This window comes from Acomys minous, assembly GCF_964271855.1.
Source record: "Acomys minous genome assembly, chromosome: 13".
NCBI classification, from domain to species: domain Eukaryota; kingdom Metazoa; phylum Chordata; class Mammalia; order Rodentia; family Muridae; genus Acomys; species Acomys minous.
In genome coordinates this window covers 62,716,865-62,736,869 of record NC_140495.1, presented here as the reverse complement: position 1 = coordinate 62,736,869, position 20,005 = coordinate 62,716,865, and the positions used below count along the sequence as shown (strand labels likewise).

General features: G+C 46.3%; 1 protein-coding gene across 2 annotated transcripts in view; it reads right to left on the bottom strand.

The window, feature by feature from the left end:
- Positions 1-466: 466 nt before the first annotated feature.
- SPATS1 (spermatogenesis associated serine rich 1) overlaps positions 467-20,005 on the bottom strand; it is a 30,374-nt gene continuing 10,835 nt past the window's right edge. Inside the window, exons 4-9 of one of the 2 annotated variants that reach the window (XM_084754845.1) lie at positions 18,388-18,539; positions 13,836-13,997; positions 10,922-11,042; positions 7,962-8,024; positions 4,630-4,745; positions 467-680 (exon numbers count right to left, since the gene is read on the bottom strand). In XM_084754845.1, coding sequence (XP_084610971.1) covers positions 484-680; positions 4,630-4,745; positions 7,962-8,024; positions 10,922-11,042; positions 13,836-13,997; positions 18,388-18,539 — 811 coding nt within the window. In that variant the 3' untranslated portion in view covers positions 467-483. Of the gene's footprint in view, positions 681-4,142; positions 4,398-4,629; positions 4,746-7,961; positions 8,025-10,921; positions 11,043-13,835; positions 13,998-18,387; positions 18,540-20,005 lie in introns of those variants that run through there. The other variant, XM_084754846.1, reaches the window with a different exon arrangement.

The following is a 20,005-nucleotide window of genomic DNA, read 5'->3' as shown; positions in this document are numbered from 1 at the left end:
TATTTGTTACTGGGGAGGAGGAGCTATAAGCCACAGTATACATGCAGAGGTGAAAAGACAACCTTCAGGAGTCAGTTTCTCCCTTCCACCTAGGGTTGCAGAGAGCAAACTCCTGTCCCTGGGCTTGCCTGGTAAGTGCTTTTTAACTGTTGAGCCAAGGTGCCAGCCGCCACCTGTCCTTTAGCACCAAGACACACCACACAGTAAATGGCTAACGTTAGGGATGGAAGTCCACAGCAACATCAAGCTGTAGGTGGGAAGACTATCAGTCACTCCCACAGACCTCACAGTCTCTCCCAAACAAACTCAATGAAAGACAAGCCCTCTAGCTCCGCCCCCAACTCCCAGATTGGCATCCCTAGGCCCCTCCTCTCACTCACACATTGGCCAGCACTAGCCTGGCTAATTCGTACAGAATGAATTGCATGCACCCTACCACAGTAATTAAAAACCATACCGCAAAACGTTCTTTAAGATTTCTTTTTATTTATGTGTATGTGTGCGTACATGTGAATGCAACACATGTGAGGATGTCCGAGGAGGCCAGAAGAAGCTTTGAGACCCCATGACGCCGGAGCTACAGGGGGTTGTGAGCCTCCCGGGTTGGGTGTTGAGACATGAATTCGTTCTTTCTGGAAGAGCAGCAAGGACCCTTAACCGTGGAGCCATCTCCCCAGTCCCTGCAAAACAGTCTTAGTCACCTAATGTGGCGTGAGTTTCTGCTACCAGCATTTCTTTGTGGTGGGTCCAATTGTGGTTTTTAAATTTTTTCCCTCATTTTTGAGGGTTTCATTTCTAAAGAGTCTCCTGTGCCCTGAAGTGGGGCGGTGTTCCCAAAGAGTGTGTGCTTTCCTCAGGTCCCAAGGACTCAGGAGGCTTTTGAGTTCACTGCTGACCCAAATCCCAATCTGCTCATTATAACTAGACCCTGAATCTGGGCAGTGGTGGTGCACGCCTTTAATCCCAGCACTTGGGAGGCAGAGGCAGACAGATCTCTGAGTTCAAGGCCAGCCTGGTCTACAGAGTGAGTTCCAGGACAGCTACACAGAGAAACCCTGTCTCAAAAGCAAAACAAAAAACCATAGACTGTGAACCCATGTTTCACAGAGACTTTTTCTCATGCATGTACTTACACCCCAGACTTTTATACCAGCTACATCATAAGCCTTTTCATCAGTGTATATCATAGGCACCTCAAAATCAGCTTGCCCAATATTGACCTCATGCTGGAAAACCTGTAGCTCCAGATGACTTTCTTATTTCAGGAAACAGTCCCAGACTGAAATGTACAGGTGTACAGGAAGCTTACTGAGTAATGGGCAAATAGGTCTTAAAAGCTGGCTTACAAATAGCTCACTTGTACATCCTTCAGCTGTGTCCATTAGACCGGGTTTTGTTTTTGTTTTCCAAGTATAGAATGGTTCCATATAGGCTGTCAGGGGCCCTCTAGACAGTACCACCATCTCTACAACCACGCGTCCTTCCCTCTCACACAGCTATACCATCCCAAAGGCTCACTTAGTCCCTCCAAATCCTTATGTCCCCTCCCTGATGTTCACTGTAAGTTGCTGAATCTGCCCACTATGGATGCAGAATTCCACTAAAGAAGAAATTCGTTTTAGTACAACTGCGTGCTAACCATCCATGCTGTCCTCATTTTCTAGCAGAAATCTCTATTTTTTTTCCCCTACTCCATTCTATACACATTTGTAGCCAAATAATCATGTGGCACTCACACCTTCACCCCGGGATAGAGCTGTCTGTTGTCCCCTGAACTTACTCCACATTTGTTGGAGACAGACCTTTTACTCGGAAAATAAGGCATTGGCCTATTTGGCTGCTATAGGCACTCTCAGAAATGTTTGCCTTTCATGTACGTAATCTTACAGAGTTCAAGTGGAGGAGGCTCAGTGTGCAGGCTCTCAAGGCAGTAGTGGTCTCCTGGCTACTTAGTATGGAATCACCCTGCATTGGAAAGACACCAGCCATCTCCCTGAGTTCTCTGTCCTTTCCCAAAGCCACTGGGACCTTGGCCCATAGGGTCGTGGTGGCGCACGCCTTTAATCCCAGCACTCTGGAGGCAGAGGCAGGCAGATCTCTGTGAGTTCGAGGCCAGCCTGGTCTACAGAGTACCCCCAGGACAGCCAGGGCTACACTGAGAAATCCCGTCTGGAAAAAAAAAAGTGCACCAGCACAGTCCTCGGTTAAGGCGGGGGTGCTTCTGGGTACAGGTACACTGTCTTGATTGTCAAACCACGTAAGAAAAGCTTTCAGCCCTGCTACATGGTCTTGAGAGTAAAACTCTAAAAATACTTTACCTTATCAAGGTCTGTAAACAATGCCACCACTCGCCTAACTTTTGGGACCCAATTGCTCAAGATCAATGGGAAACAAATCCCAACTAAACTAAATCCCTCACACCAAAAATGTGGAAAGTACTCGGGGATGCTACAGAAGGTTCATAGCTCTTTTGTGGAATTTGTGAAGTTTAATACTACTATAGATCGGATATGGCTTGGTCCCTGTGGTGACTGACTTTTATTGTCACCTTGACTAGATTTACAAGAACTGTACTCTGTGTCTCTGAGGGTGTTGCCAGAGACATTTAGGAGAGGAGGGAAGACCCACCCTGAATATGGGCAGTATCATCCATGGGTCACAGATGGGGAAAAAAATAAGAAATACAGCCAAGCACCAGTGCTTCCCAGTTGTAGATACAGAATGAGCAGCTGCTTTGTGTCACTCCCGCCATGTCTTCCCTGGTATGAAACTGTGCTCCTTCCAAACTGCAGGCCAAAATAAACCTTACTGCTTCTCATCTGAGACAGCAGTAGGAAATGAAATTAATGCAGTCCCCAACACTGTGACATGGAAAATTAATAAGACCAGCTGGGTGGTCGCAGTGCACGCCTCTAATCCCAGCACTTGGGAGGTAGAGGCAGGTAAAGGCTCTGAGTTCAAGGCCAGCCTGCTCTACAGAGTGAGTTCTGGGATAGCTAGGGCTAAACAGAGAAACCCTGTATTGAGAAAGAAAGAAAAAAGGAAGGAAAGGAGAAAATTGCTAGTCTTTGACAGGGTAGACTCGAATGGGAGATGATCTAGTGGTAACTGACCATGAAAAAGCCAATGCTGGCTTCTCTGAGGGGTCCTTCAGGAGTGAATTAAATTCTTTAGGAGGGAGCCTCAGGGTAGAAAGTGGATCAATGAGATCAGGCCCTGTGGCTCTAAAATCTGGTGCTTGCTTCTTATTCACGTTTGGCCTGTGGCTACAACATGGGGGGAAAGGGGGGCGCAGCCAGCATCCTGCTCCTACCACAGTGGCCTCCCTGCCTGCGGTCTTCTTCACTGTGGTTACTGTATCCCTCTAGTACTGTGAGCCAAAATAAAACCTTTTCCCCCTTAAGTTGTTTTTGTTAGAGTATTTTGTCACAGCGACAACAACAAAAATAAACTAAGAGAAGAACCCCGGTCTCAAAAAGAAAGAGATCTCAGAGACCCAACTTGACCCTCCCGCTATGTGAAGTCACATCAGGAAGGCGGCACCTCACCAGATACCAAATCTGCCAACATCTTGGGCTCGGAATTCCAAGCCTCCAGAGCTATGAGAAGGAAATTCCTCTTGCTCATAAGCTACCCAATCTCTAGTATTCTGTCTTACCAGTCCGCCCATATGTGCCCACTACTATTGGCCTGCAGGCGTCCTTTAAAAACTAAACTTGGGCTGGAGAGATGGCTCAGAGGTTAAGGGCACTGACTGCTCCTCCAGAGGTCCTGAGTTCAATTCCCAGCAACCACATGGTGGCTCACAGCCATCTATAATGTGATATAATGTCCTCTTCTGGTCTGCAGGTATACATGCAGCCAGAGCACTGTACACATAAAATAAATAAATAAATAAACCTATCAGAGTTCAAGCAAATGAGAGCTGCGTGTCAATGTCAGTGCTAAATACCTTACGTTGGAAGTTTACGTATGGTGGTTAGAAAACATCTCCCAACTTCAAGAGACACATGCTTGAGATATGAGATGTAAAGAATTATGTGTGTCACTGGCTCTCAAGTGGGCCAACAAAGCAGAGCAATAGGGAGATGGAAAAAGAGCTGGGGTACGTGCTGTCAAAGGGAGAAGCTGGATGAAAGGTGTCCAGGTGTCTGCTTTATGATTGATGCAACTTTTCTACATATTTTGAACGTTTTCACAGTTGAGAGTTAAACAAGGCAAAACAGCAAGCGATTCCTCCTTAGAGTCAAACAAATGGCTTAGGGTAGAGACAATGTCAAAGATAAAGAATTGAAAGAAAAATAAAAACCCAGCAATGGCAGAGGCTGGCTGGAGGTCAGTCAGTGCATGCTGGGGGCTCATTTCTGCTCAGGGTTGTCGTGGAAAGTTGGAAGCACCTGCGAATAGAGGTACAGGGTTAAAGAGTGTGCTCCCTCACAATCCCAACAGCTCTCAACCAACACATTCAACCCTCAGCGTGTGGAGAAGACCTCTGCCCAGGAGAAGCATGGGGCAGAAGACACACCCACTCCGGGAGAGGCGCTGCCTTAGAGCTCCAGGTGACTCCCAAATGACTGCCGTTCAGAACTCCTCCGGTTCCTATAGGTTTTTGAGATTTCTTGAACCTACCAGAGGAGAAAAAACTGTGCAGGGAGGGTGCTGTTGTCTGCCAGTTGTCAAGCTCCTCAACTTCTTTTATCTCGTTCTTCAAATTATTGGCTTTCTCCTTCTCCCAGAAAGGCAAGCTGCAGGAAAAAACACAGCCCTGCTGAGTCTGAGCGTATGCCGCATCACATCTGAAACACCATCCGTGGGGAAGGCACTACGTGCCCACAAAGTGAGCGACGCCTCCCACATCAGGAGGCTGAAGAGAGAGCCCAAAGAGTCAAGTGGACCTGAGTTGGATCCCCAGAACCCGCATAACAAAGCAGGGTGTGATGATGTGGGCCTGTGATCCCAGCACTGGGGAGGCCCTGTGTCAACACAAAAGAACAGCCAGCACCAAGGGACAACACTTAAGGTTGACCTCTGACCTCAACATGCACAAATTCAGATTTAAAAAGACAGACCTGAACCCAAGTGATTTAAAAGCAAAAGGATTGGGCTGGAGAGATGGCTCAGTAGCTAAGAGCACCACCTGCTCTTCCAAAGGTCCTGAGTTCAATTTCCAGCACCCACATGGTGGCTTACATCCATCTATAATGTGATCTGATGCCCTCTTCTGGCTTGCAGGTGTACATGCAGGCAGAGCACTGTATATATAATAATATATATTTTAAATCTTTAAAAAAAATACAAACAAAAGGAAGATCTAAGATATATTAGCTAAATGCAAATGAATCCATTGTGGTCTTACTATGTATTGATAAAGATAATGAAAGTAATACATATATAATATATATATGCATGTGTGTGTGTGTGTGTGTGTGTGTGTGTGTGTGTGTGTGTGTGTATCATGGGATGCCACAGGACAATAGTCAATAATGTGAGCTGTGCTGGACAGTTTTATGTCAACTTGACACAAGCTAACATCTGAGCAGAGAACCTCAATTAAGAAAATGCCTCCAGCCGGGTGTGGTAGCACACGCCTTTAATCCCAACACTCAGGAGGCAGAGGCAGGAGGATCGCTGTGAGTTCGAGGCCAGCCTGGTCTACAAAGCAAGTCTAAGACAGCCAAGGCTACACAGAGAAACCAAAACCAAAACAAAACAAAAGAAAATGCCCCCATAAGACCCAGTTGTAGGCATACCTGTAAGGCATTTTCTTAATTGGTGATTGATTTGGGAGGGCTCAGGCCTTTCTGTGTGGCACCATCCCTGGGCTGGTGGTCCTAACTTTCTATAAGGCTAAGCAGACTAAGCCAGCCATGCTGAGCAAGCCAATAAGCAGCACCCTCCATGGCCTCTGCATCAGCTCCTGCCTCCAGGTTCCTGCCCTGTTTGAGTTCCTGTCCTGGCTTCTTTCCGTGGTGAACAGTGCTGTGGAGGCGTAAGTGAATAAACCCTAAGAGATGAGCTGAACTGTTCCCAGCTCTTACAGAAAACTGGAAAATTCTTCCAGATGCCACCAAGTAAGCTAAAGACTCTTCATTGATTTCTCCAAGCATTTGGCAAAGTCTCCAAAGGAGTGGTTGCTGTAATCTACCCTTGGAGAAGTCCTAATAGTCAACACTCAACAGCATCACACCTTTAAAGAGTAAAGATCAAGCTGGGTGTGGTGGAACACGCCTGTCCCAATTACTTTATCCGTATGGCCTAGGAAGCCAATAACTGACACAATGAGACTGATGTATATTTTAAAGCTGCAAGCACTACACTGGGCAGAATGTAAACTACTACTGATCTACTAGTAAACTAAAATAACCTACCCTAATCCTACGTTCTCATACCCTACATATATCCCCATCGCTTGCCGGTCTGATCCTCCTCGGGCGGCTTCTCTCCATCAACTGTCCACTGTCTCGCTCCCAGCTTCTCTCCTATTTGTATCACAGCATCATTTAGAAGAGCATTTAACAAACGCCCAAAACTTAGCATGATTGTGTCTTTCGTCTCGTGCCATTAATCCCAGCACTCAGGAGGCAGAGATAAGCAAGTCTCTGAGTTTAAGGCCAGCCTGGTCTACAAAGTGAGTCCAGGACAACCAGCACTACACAGAGAAACCCTGTCTCAAAAAAACCCCGAAAATAAATAAATATAAAATGCAGTAAAACAACATAATGGAAAAACCCCACTGCTTGGTATTTTATGATTTATACATACAGATATATTTGCATTATTTTTACAAAAGGCAATTTATAAGGACTAAATTAGCTGGGTGGCATGGTAAGATTAGGCCATTGCTAGTATTTTGAATATTCTAGAATAGTTTTTATTAAAAAAAGAAAGTACAGACATGAGAAGCTTAATTATGTGCTGTAAGGAATAATGAACCGTAATGATGTGTTGGAGATGCCAAGTTTAGAATAAAAGCCTTTTATTCCCACTTAGCTCTGGGGTTTGCTGCGCCCACTGAATCCTGGTGTGGAGACTTGGGAGCACATGCCTCCCTCACCATATTTACATGAGTCTATTTGTATTCAAAAACAGAGGGAGCAGAGAGGTAAACAAATGCCTAAAATAAAGACATGCATGGGGCAGAGCAAAAGTATGAAATCGGGGCTGGAGAGATGGCTCAGTACTTAGGAGCACTGGCTGCTCTCGCAGAGGACCATGACTTGATTCGTAGCCAGCACCCATAGGTTCCGGGGCATCCAAAGTCTCCTTCTGGCGTCTCTGGGCACTGGGCACACACATGGTACATACATGCAGGCAAAACACCATCACATGCAATTTTTAATTTAAAAAAATATTTAGTTCTATAAGCATGAAATTAAGGTCACTGAAAGCCTCTGTGTATAATAGCTCCTGCTGCCAAGTAGGACAGCATGAGTTCAAGCCTTGAAGCCCACACAGTGGAAGGAAAGAAGCGACTCCCTGACACATGGCACATGTGTCTCCACACACCCACACCCTTTTGCCTTTAGTACAGAAATGGAGGAACCGTCCTTCCCTCAAACACAGGTGTTCTAGTGGCTTTCTCTTTGGTTTTGCAGCTCTAACAGAGTTCCCCAGTTGCAATCATTATCTAAGTGGTTTTCTTTTCTAGAACACTCTAATGTTCTGGACACGGGGTATTAGTCTATTTGCTCCAAGTAAACTCCCTTCCCGTGCGTATCTAAGCTCACTGCGACATCTGGCAGGTGGCCAGTGTCATAGATCGAATTTGTCCCCCTCCCTTTGTCAGACACCACAGATCCTTGACTTCTATGTGTTCCCCCCCACCACCAACTGTCCACCGACTGTCACTGACCCTGCTGCTGGGACACAGAAGGGCTCCCACAGGCTCCTCCCTGAGAGAAAAAGTGTGTCATTTTCACAGAGATAGGATCACAGGAAACCTGGTGAGAAAGAAAACTCACTTGGGAATTGGTGGGAGCGGCTCAAGTGGGATAAATGTGTCGAATTTTTTCTCATAAGGCACTCTGGAAAAAAAAAACAGTAAAGACAACATGAAATTGCTATGACCTCTCAAAGCACAGAGAGCAACACACCATCATGTCCCTAGCGTGTCCTTCCTTCTGGTATCCATTCTTGAAAGTAAGCATCAAAACTGTGCAGGGAATAATGTTTATTTTTTATTATATTTTAGCAAATCACTGACCCCCCCACATGACTTCTAGATAGTTTCAATATAATACAACAGCTGATTTTTTTTTCTTTTAGTTGAATGACTCTCTTCTCTTTGATCATGTTGTCCTAAGTTTACCTCCACTTTAAAGTGTGAATGCTCCTAAGTCTACACACGTGTGGTAATAGACATCAGACAAATGAACAACTGCTATTTCCGGTTCTATCAGCTTTTTAAAAAATCAATACCTGCCCTAGAGGCCTTGCAGGTGTGGCTGCCATGTCCCATGTGTGTCACTAGGTGGCAGAGAGGAGAGAGGCTGTGGCTACACTCAGTGTTCTGACCTGTGAACACCTAAAGGATTAGCTGCCTAACACTCTCTGACAAGAAGAGAGACAGACAACACTCACATGAGGCCACTCAGCCGGGCCTGGGTGAGGATCAAGCCCAAGACGACCACCAGCCCAGCGCCATGGGGCCCAGACAGGGAGCTAGCCTGAGATGACCACCAATCCAGAGATGGAAGAGAAAGAGAAACAGAAGGATGTGGGCACCATGAAGAGAGGCAGAACTGGGGACTGGAAGGCAGTGAGGAACAGCCTGATGTGAGTCACCAGTGATGCCACTTGGGACCATGGTAGGATCCTGGCCTGTGCTGCCACTAGGAACTATGTCTGGGTCCATGATATTACCACCAAAGGCCAGGCAGACGTCCATGGTCTGGGCTTCCACCCTGGGACATGCTGATGTCTGAGAGCTTTGCAGAACTGGCCTCACCCCTCGAGGGAGAGCTGGCCCTGGGGTCACAGGAGCAAGAAAGCTGACCCTGTCTCCAGCCAGCTGCAGTACTAGGGAGAGCAGGCCTCCAAACACCGTGGTTGCTGGTGAACCAGCCGCAGGGTATGAGCATGGGAGAGCTGGCCCTGCCCTTGTTCGCTGTGTGGTGGCTCGGACAACGCTTGCCACCTATGGCAAGCAGGAGAGCTGGCCACAGGGTCATGAAAGTGGGAGAAAAATAAATAAATAAATAAATAAAATAAAAAAGAAAGTGGGAGAATTGGCCCTGTCCCTCACAGGCTTTAAGGAACAGGCCCGGCACCTCTCATGGGCAGCAGGGTAGAGCTGGCCATGGTTGCAAGGGTTGCAGATGAGCCAGCCCTGAGGATGTGAGCAGGAGAGCTGGCCCTGCCCTTTGTTTGCTGTGCCATGGGAGATGCCCTCCTCCCATGCCACCTATGGCAAGCAGGAGAGCTGGCGGGCTCACCAGCTCAGATAACCTCTCAGGCCCAGACCCAGGGCTTTGAATTGACCCACCCCAACACCTACCCCATCAAGGAACTGACACGGGGCAACAACAGGATCTCAGAGAGGAGTCCCATTGAGGTTCCAGGATTGATAGAGAAGCAGAGGCCTTGAACCTGCAGCAACTCATCGCAGTGACCATTTGCAAGCAAAGAAGTGTGGTCAAAAGTGTACACTGTGAAACACACTGTGACACACTACAGCTTCCACATTGAGATTTTCTTTTCTCTGTTGGGGGTGAGGTTGCAAGGGTGTAGGGCAGGTACAAGGGAAGGGAGAGACGAATAGGATTGGGGTGCATGATGTGAAATTCACAAAGAACTAATAAGTTTTTTTAATTTATGTGAAAAAACAGAAGTACAATATATTAGGTTTCATGACATTTCCATACACGTGTAAAAGTGGAGTTGGCTCATATTTATCCCTCCATTACCCTCTCTTACCTTCCCCACGGCTGCTATTCCTTCTTCCAAGTAGTCCCCCTCCCAGCGACACACACACACAATATATATAGTATTATTATATATACAATATTATATATAATATATACAACATTGCACATATAAGAATATATATGCTTTTTTTTTTTAGCGTGGTGTCTTTTTGTGGTACTGGGGGTTGAACTTAAAGCCTTGCACATCTAAGCAAGTGAGTTATATGCCCAGCCCTTCTTGTGTCTCTTATCATTTCAATTCCACGAGTGTGTATAGGCACAAATTATCAAAATACAAACTTTTAAAGGAACTCTCACTCCATCATATCTTATTGCTATCCACACCTTTAAACGGTAATTTCTATACAGGGACTAGGGAAATGGTTTGGTAGGAATGAGACTTGCTGTGGAGGCCATAGGGTCTGAGTTTCAAACACCCAACACCCACATAACAGCCAGGTACATCGGTGTGTGCTTGTGACCCCAGATCTAGGGGAAGAGACAGGCAGATCCTAGGAGCTCACTGGCCGGCCGGCCTGGCCAAAATGTCAAGCTTCGGGTTTGGTCAGAGAGATCCAGTTTAAAAACATAATGTGAGCTGGGCGTGGTGGCGCGCGCCTTTAATCCCAGCACTTGGGAGGCGGAGGCAGCAGATAGCTGTGGGTTCGAGGCCAGCCTGGTCTACAAAGCAAATCCAGGACTGTCAAGGCTACACAGAGAAACCCTGTCTCAAAAAACAAAAAAACAAACAACAACAAAAAAAAACCATAGAGAAAAGCAATGTCTCCCTCTGGCATCACATGCACATGCCTGAGTATACACACCTGCACATATAGGTGCTTATAACACACACACACACACACACACACACACACACACACACACACACACACACATCCATCAAAATGCAGAAGTAAAATAAATAATAAATTAATGAAATAATGCTAGTTCACATGCAGCAGAGAGACAATTCCTTCGTGGTTAGTAGACTTCCTGTGGGATGCGCACACACTTACAGTGAGAAGTTGACCGGCGGCAGAGTGGCTCCTGCCTTGAAGAACTCTTTACTGTGTTCTGGGAACATGTATGGATTATCACCTGGGGTTAACTTGGGGATTCCGTTTCTGGGATCAATATCTGTGGGAAATATTTTTTAAAAACATCACACATAAGGCAGAAGCTTATGTTTGCTGTGAGCAACAGCAGGACAGTGAAAATCAGGCATCTTCGTGTTTCTTGTGAGATAAATGTCTTGTCATCCCAAATCTTAGGAAATTCAAATTCAGGGGACTTTTTCCCCTACACTATGTTATCAGCATGATTATTTAAAAACACGGAGAGCAGGCCAGGCGTAGTGGCACATCCTCCGGGCCTACAGTTACAGAAGGCTGTGAGCCTCCATGTGGGTGGAACAAACTCAGGTCCTATGGGAGAGCGGCCAACGATCTTAACCACTGAGCTGTCTCTCCAGCCCCTGATTTTTCTTTAAAATGTTTGTATTTCTTCTTTAAGAATCTCAGATAATATATTATAATCATGTTCTCCCTTTACCCAACTCCTTCCAGATTGTCCCTACCCACCACACACGCACAGTATGGAATCTAATTTACGTTGGTCAACTAACTACTCCTGAGCGTGGGGCCTGCCCTGGAGTGTGGTTGAAAAGCCCATTGTCCCTCCATTGGGAAAAGAGATCTGACCCTCTCCCAGCAGCTCTCAGTTTCAGCTTCCTGGCTAAGGATGAGGCTTGTGCGCACTTCCTTTCCTCTGCCCTGGGATTTTGACTGGCTTGAGTGTGTGCATGTCATGTGCATGCTGTCTAGTCTCTGTGAGTTCATCTGCACATCTGCCCTGTTATAGCAAGAAAAATGAGCCGGGCGGTGGTGGCCCACGCCTTTAATCCCGGCACTCGGGAGGCAGAGGCAGGCGGATCACTGGGAGTTCGAGGCCAGCCTGGTCTACAAAGTGAGTCCAGGACAGCCAAGCCTACACAGAGAAACTCTGTCTCGAAAAACAAAGCAAAACACAAACAAACAAACAAACAAAGAAAAATGCTGCTGGTTTTGGAGTCATTCACCACCTCTGGCTCTCAGGATTTTTCTGCTCCGTCTCCCGCATGTATCGCTGAGCCTTGAAGAAAGGAGTGTGGTAGAGATGTCTCATTTATGCCTGAGCACTCCGAAGTCTCTCGCTCTCTGCACACTGTCCAGGTGTGTGTGTGTCAATTCTTGTCCACTGGGAGAAGCAGCTTCTCTGATGAGGATTACGCTGTGAGCTGATCTGAAGTTCGGGTTGGAACTCTGTGTTTGTTTTGGGACAGGGCTTCATGTACTCCAGGTTGCCCTCGAACTCATGACGTAGCTGAGGATGACCTTTAAAGTCTGCCCCTCCTGATGACATCTCCCATCTGCTGGGATGATGGCATGGGCTGCCACGCCTGGCTTGTGTGCTGCAGGGGATGGAACCAGGGCCTCGTACATGCTGGGCATGCTCTCTATCAATTGAGCATCCTTTTATTACATTGTTTATCTTTTTAACACTAAAAACAGAGAAGTGATTATATAAACTATTGAATTTGCTACTTAAGAGGCTGGGCATGGTGGCGCACGCCTTTAATCTTGGCACTCGGGCGGGAGAGGCAAGTGTATCTCTGTGAGTTCGAGGCCAGCCTGGTCTGCAAAGTGAGTTTCAAGACAGCCACAGCAAGACTACACAGAGAAACCCTGTCTCAAAAAAAAAAAAAAATTAAAGTAAATTTTGATTAGAAAAAGGAATTTGCTACTTAAACTCATTAGTTCTGTTCATTATGGTGGTTCATGTATATAACATTCTGGCTTCAACTCTAAATAATATAAGGAGTAAAATATTTGAGGGGAAAAAGCGAATTGTGTACATTCTGGGTCTTTTTCCTCATTCCTTCTCTTAATTTTTAAAATTATATGTATATAAGTATTTTGCCTACATGTGTGTATGTGCACTACATGTGTGCCTGGTGGCTGTGGAGGCCAGAAGAGGACATCAGATCCCCTGGAACTGGAATTACAGAATGTTGTGAGCCACCATGTGGTACTGAAAGCAGGAACAGGTCCTCTGCAAAAGCAGCCAGTGCTCTTAACCCCTGATCCATCCCGGCAGCCCTGCGTTTTCTCTTGATGAGTGGGAAGTTTAGGATCCAGGCAAGGCACAGCACTCCTGCGAGGATCCCGCGGCAGTGGCCATGCTTGCAGCTTCCCCAAAGCCTCGGTGTGAAAATTCATCTGTCCTTGACATGAGTTTTACAAGAGATGTTGCTACTTATTTCTCTTTGCTCAGCTTCCACAAAAACCTTATTCCTCACTGAGGCCTTGGCTGCCTCCTCCTGCATGGGTGTTTCTGTAAGAAAATGCCATAAGTGGTCCTCTGGCACTCAGCAAGCTCTTAGGATTTTTTTTTTCCTCTTAGGACCTTTTGAAATGTCTATTCTGGTGAGTTGGAACAGAGAACTTACCAAGTTACAAACTAAGGTGATACACGGATTTAGATATGGTGTATCTATAATATTTTCACCTTAGTTGCCTTTAATTAAATGAAAAATAACACTATATACTTCATGCTAAGGCTCACTTTACATGTACATGACAGGGGGCATCTAACTGAAAACACCCCAACGAGCCTTCTATGAATAAGGATCTGAAAGGACTCCTCTGGCGATGTGAATGTCACATTAGCATTTTGTGAGCGCTAGGGAAAGACTAAAGTGTGGATTAGAATGCATTTGGAGCCCTTCATCCAAACCTGTCACCTGCAAACTGCCTTTCCGTCTTCCTGGCTGTATATGGGCAACAGGGTGACCCTGCAGACCTGTCCCCAGCCAGAGAAAGCAGGGTCCACAGAAGGGCAGCTCGAGGCTTGTTTTCTTTTTTCCATCCTTGAGGGAGTGAGACACATTACCGTATTTCTTCCTCCCGAGGGTCTTGTCCACTGTCCTCTCTGCCACAGACTTCCTGTTGCCCTTGAAGACCCCGCTGAAGAAACACTGCTTTCCAACATGGTAGGTGTGAATGTTGCTGCTGAACCTTGGATAAAATGTCCACTCGGGACGATGCCCATCTTCTGCAAGGCATCAGAAACCCTTCTGTTAGCACTGTTCCGGGCCCTCAGGACAGCTAGATGACAGGATGTTAACAACTCCCTGGACTGTTTTTGGCCTACAGCCTTCTCACATACACGTACACATACACATAATATGAATAAATTGATAAAAAAAATATGTATGAGTGTTTGCCTACAAGTACATATGTACACCACATATGCAGTCCCCACAGAAGCCAGAAGAGGGTCTTGGATCTTTGAGCCACCTCTGGAAAAGCAGCCAGTGCTATTGACCACTGAGCCATCTCTCCAGCCCTCACATTCTTTTGGCTTTTACATAGTCTGACTATGTAGTACAAGCTGAACTCTTTTGTGTGAGGTGTGTGTGTCTGTGTTTATCTGTGTGTCTGTGTCGTATGTATGTATGTATGTATGTATGTATGTATGTGGATGTAGGTGTGTGTTTATGTACCAGAGGTCAACATCAATGTCTTCCTCAATTGTTCATCTTTTTTTAATACTTATTTTTGGTTTTATGTGTGTTTTTTCTGCTTGTTTGTTTGCATACCATGTGCATGGATGGTGCCCATGAAATCAGAGGATGAAGCTGGAGAGATGGCTCAGCGGTTAAGAGCACTGTCTGCTCCTCCAGAGGTCCTGAGTTCAATTCCCAGCAACTATATGGTGGCTCACAACCATCTATAATGTGATCTGATGCCCTCTTCTGGCCTGCAGGTGTATATGCAGGCAGAGCACTGTATACATAATAATAAAATTTTTTTTTTAAAAAAGGACGTTGGAGGATAGCATTGACTCCACTGGAACTGGAGTTAAGTTGTTAACCATTGTGTGGGTGCTGGGAATCGAACCTGCATCCTCTAGAAGAGCTGCCAGTGCTCTTAACAGCCAAGCCATCTCAGCAGCCCTGTCCATCTTACTTTTTGAGACCGGGTCTCTCACTGGACCAAGAGATCACCCATTTGACTTGACTTGGCTAAGATTTTCTTACCTCTGACTTGCTGCTGGGATTACAGGCACATGCTCTCGTGCCCAACGTTTTGACATGGGTGCTAGGATGTAAACTCAGATCCCATGCTTATGTGGCAAGCAGTTTGCCCACAGAGCCACCTTTCCAGCCCCCAGCCTTGATCTCTTAATCCTCTGTTTCAGTCTCCCAAGTGCTGAGATTACAGGCACACACCACCACACTCAGCTAAATCGCATAACCCTTCTCAGTGCACATGCGCCCTTGCTCTTACATCGGGGCAGCATCAGACTCTGAGAAGCCAGGCACAGAAGGAAGAGGAGTGGGAGGAAAGTTACTCAAGAAGCTGCTTGGATGTTTCTATTTTCCCTCCTCTTCAAAACTAAAGCAAGTTTCATGCTCACACATGCTACGGAGGCTGGGAAGGGTCATAACAGCCTACGAGTGCCTGTGATCAGCCTTCCCTTTGATGACTGTGGAGAGAGAGAGAGTGCTTAAGTAGCCCAGCCATAACACCCTATGTGGGTGCAGCATGGTGTTAGTCCTACGTGTGTGCATCACAGTGACCTGTGGACACACAGCCACCAATCAAGAGAAATCACTGTGTTGCCCCAGGCTAGTTACCAGCCCTTCTGGCCCCTAGTCCGTTCTTTGAAGCTGTCCTTGTAAAACTAATTACAGTGACTTTAAACAACAAAAAGAACCCAAAGCTCTAGAGCTGTTGGAGAAGTCCCAGGGTGACTAGCAAAGAGCAAAAGCTGGGTGGGAAGCCTGGGGGTGCTCTGTTCCCCATGCTCCATTTCCCTGACTGTGTGTGTGGAGGACCGAGTCTCTCCATGACTTGGTTTCCTTCTCTGTAAAATGGTCTCTATCAGCCACTGTCTTGGGGTGAATGTGAAATGTCCCTCTTAGGCTCATGTGTCTGAACACTTGGTTCCAGCAGGTGGCGCTGTTTGAGAAGGTTATGGAGACTTTAGGAGGGGCCACCTTGATGAAGAAAGTCCTTTCCTGGGGGGGCTGTAGCTTTGCCCTCTTTCCTGTTCTCCACCCACCCCACCCCACCCCCACTGCTTCCGGTGTATGGGTGAAGTGTGGCCTCTCTGCTTCCAGCTCCTTGCCTTCCTCACCATGTTTCCCCCACCACTATAGGCTCTATCTCTCTGGAACTGTGAGCTGTAATAAGCCTTTCTCCCTTAAGTTGGTTGTGGTCGTGGCATTTTATGGCAGCAACACAATGGTAACTAATAGTGGGGCTTGGGCTGGAGAGATGGCTCAGCAGTTAAGAGCACTGGCCGCTCCTGCAGAGGACCCTGGATCAGTTCCCAGCACCCACGTGATGGCCCACAACCACCTGTACCTTCAGTTCCCAGGGATCTGATGCCCCCTTCTGGCTTCCATTGGCCCCAGACACAGACCAGGTGCGCATACTTACATGCAAACAAACACTCATATGCATAAAGCAGTGAGTCTTTTAGGAAATGAAATAGTACTAAGCAAACAACCTCATAGACCGAAAGCAGTGTTACAGAAATAGTCTGTGACCTATGCAGTCACAGAGGGAAAATACTTTGAAACCACAGCTCAGTGACACTGTGTGTCACTTGACGGCTTGAGAAATGTGTCGGTTACGCTGTTTCATTCTTTGAAAGCCACAGTGTGCTTAGGCAGACCTACACAGAAGTCAGTGTGGTGGTGACTGGTGTCAGCTGATGGCCTCTCAAGTCACCCAGGAGACACATCTCTGAGCACACCTGTGAAAGCTTCTAGATTGGGTTAGCTGAGACAGGAAGGCTGGGGTATGCACTGAATCCTGGGTTGGATGAAAAGAAGAAACAAGGGCTGGAGAGGTGGCTCAGCAGTTAAGAGCACTGACTGCTCTCCCAGAGGACCTGGGTTCAATTCCCAGCACCCGCATGACCGACAGCTCACAACTGTCTGTAACTCCTATTATAGGGGCTCTGACAGCCTCACACAGACATACATGCATAACATAAAAATAAAATTATTTAAAAAAAGAAGAAAAGGAGAAGCAAGCTGAGCATCTGCCATAGCCCCACCCCACCCAAGCGTGTGTGTGTGTCTGTCTGTCTGTCTGTCTTTTTTGTTTTGTTTTGTTTGTTTGTTTGAGACAGGGTTTCTCTGTATAGCCTTGGCTGCCCTGGACTAACTTTGTAGACCAGCCTGGCCTTGAACTCAAAGATCCACCTGCCTCTGCCTCACAAGTGCTGAGATTAAAAGTGTGCACCACCACTACCCGGCATATCTCTCTCTCTCTCTCTCTCTCTCTCTCTCTCTCTCTCTCTCTCTCTCTCTCTCTCTCTCTCCCTGCATCTTCTCTGTCTCCTCTCAGTGTGTGTCTCTCTGCCTCTCTCTCTCTATGTCCATATATATATATATATATATATATATATATATATATATATATATATATATATATATGCCTCCTGACTGTAGACACAGTGTGAGCTGTTGAGTTTTGCTTCTTCACAGGTGTGTAAAAGCAATTAGTACAGTCCCTCACTCCGTGTGGTTTCTGGATGACACCAATGATGTCCTAAGCACAATGTGCGAGGAAGCACCATAGCCAAACACATACTGTAGATAAGTTCAGATTTTGTGCACACCTGTGCGCATGCATATGTGTTGCGTCACTATAGTGGGAGCCAGAGGACAGCTTCCGGGAGTCCATTCTTTCCGTCCACCATGTGTGTCCTGGCCATCAGAACTCAGGTGGTCAGCCTTAGCTGCAAGGGCCTTTGCCTGCTCAGCTGCCTTGCCCAGCCCCCTTAACTTGCTTGTAGTAAGGAGAGAAAGTACACTTTATGATGATGGTATAGTGTTCTGTGCTAAATATTTATCATTATCAGATACGATGTATGTGTTATGCTTTTTTATAACTGGCCAACAGTATCACCACAGACACAAGTCACGTGCGTGTGATGATGTTAGGAAAGCTGTGACGTCACTAAGCAATAGGAAGCTTTCGGGCGCATCATATTTTGGTGGAACCACTGTCATATATGCAGGCCACTGTTGTTCAAACCTGCACTATACAACATATGACTGCTTTCGTATGTATGTCTGTAGATGTGTATGTGTATATACATACATACACAGGCCCCCTACACATTTCAAAGCTCATCTCTTCTCAGCTATGGGTTGAAATATTGTTGGAGAATATTGAATAAGAGGGGTTTATATTCTATACAGTTCTGTATTGCTTTAGGATGGCTCTTACATGGAAGCGTTTCATTTTTGAAAACCATATGACTATACCTCCCACAAAGCCATCATGGGGACCAGAGGAGAAACATGCCAAATGCCTGGCACTGGGGAGGTCTTCCATGATTTGGCCCTCAACATGGCAGATATCTGAAAAAGTCCTGGGCACAGAGGCTGGAGGAGGAAGGCCTGGGGCTGACTTACTTGTCTGTGACTTAAGCAGGCTAATCTCCTCAGGATAATTTTCCTTCTGGATTCCAGGCAGTGAAACTTTAGAGGAGTGATGAGTCTGTGCAGAGGAAGAAGAGGACATCGAGGAGGAGGAGGAGGACTTCTGACTGCGTCCCACAGTGATGCTGGAAGGCAAGTTGGCAGGGTTAGAATCATCTCTGTGCTCAGACTGCCAATCAGACTTTGATCTGACACTATCGGTACAGGAGTCCTCGGCAACAGGCCTGACCTCACTTCTCTATAAAATCCCTGAGTGTGGTTTACGGACTCACAGCCTGAAGGTATTCAGACTTGTTCAGAAGATGCATGCTTTGAAACTGTCAGGTAAAGGTGTTTGCTGCAGGGCAACAGAACCTGAGTTTGAGCCTGGACAGCCCGTGTGGCAGAAGGAGAGACCCAACTCCTGTCAGGTGTCCTCTGGCCTCCAGGCACACGATAGATAGATGAATAGATGGATGGATGGATGGATGAATTCTTTTGTTTGTTTGTTGCTTGCTTTGTTTTGTTTTTGTTTTTGTTTTTGAGACAGGGTTCTTCTGTGTAGCCTTGGCTGTCCTAGAACTCACTCTGTAGACCAGGCTGGCCTCGAACTCACAGAAGTCTGCATGCCTCTGGTTCCAGAGTGCTGGTATTAAAGGTGTGGGCCACTACCACCAGGCTCATAAAATGAAATTCTTAAAAACAGGCTGGAGAGATAGCTAATCGGTTAGGAGCGCTTGACATTCTTACAGAGAACCTCGGTTCAATCTTTCTTTCTTTTTTTTTTTGTTTTTGTTTTTGTTTTTGTTTTTTTGGTTTGTTTTGGTTTGTTCTGGTTTTTCGAGACAGGGTTTCTCTGTGTAGCCCTGACTGTCCTAGACTCACTTTGTAGACCAGGCTGGCCTCGAACTCACAGCAATCCGCCTGCCTCTGCCTTCCAAGTGCTGGGATTAAAGGCGTGCACCACCACTGCCCAGCTTGGGATTTTTCATTCTTTTTTCCTTTTTCTTTTTCTTTTCTTTTTTTTTTTTTTTTTTTTTTTTGTTAGAACCTTGGTTCAATTTCAATTTCCATCACCCACAGAGTAACTCACAACCACCTGTAACTCCATCTGATGCCCTCTTCTGGCCTCCACAGGCACTGGCACAAGACGCGCCAATAGTATTTAAATAGATACATATTTAAACAACTAAAACAAACAAACAAACAAAAAAAAAAACAGCAATGGTACTAGTTCCTCAGAAAGTGAAGCCCAGAATTGCTACATGGCCCAGCAATTCTACTCCTAGGTGTAGGCCCAAAAGAAAAGAAACCAAGGAGCTCAGGCAGACGCTTGTATATGGATGTGAGCTATAGAAAAGTAATCAATCCAAGTACGTGCCAGCAGGAAGGTGGACAAGTGAAGTTCAGCATACACCTGCACAGAGGACTATAACAGGCTGACAAAGGAGCGGGGCCCCGCAGCATGCTGCAATATGGGTGAGCCTCGAAACAATTATTGGAAGTAAAAGTTAGCCAGAACGTAAAAGGGCAAATCACTATGACTCCATTAATAAGAGGGCAGAGAGTAGGTGAGAGGTTTCCAAGCGCCGAAGTGGGAAGAACGGTGCTC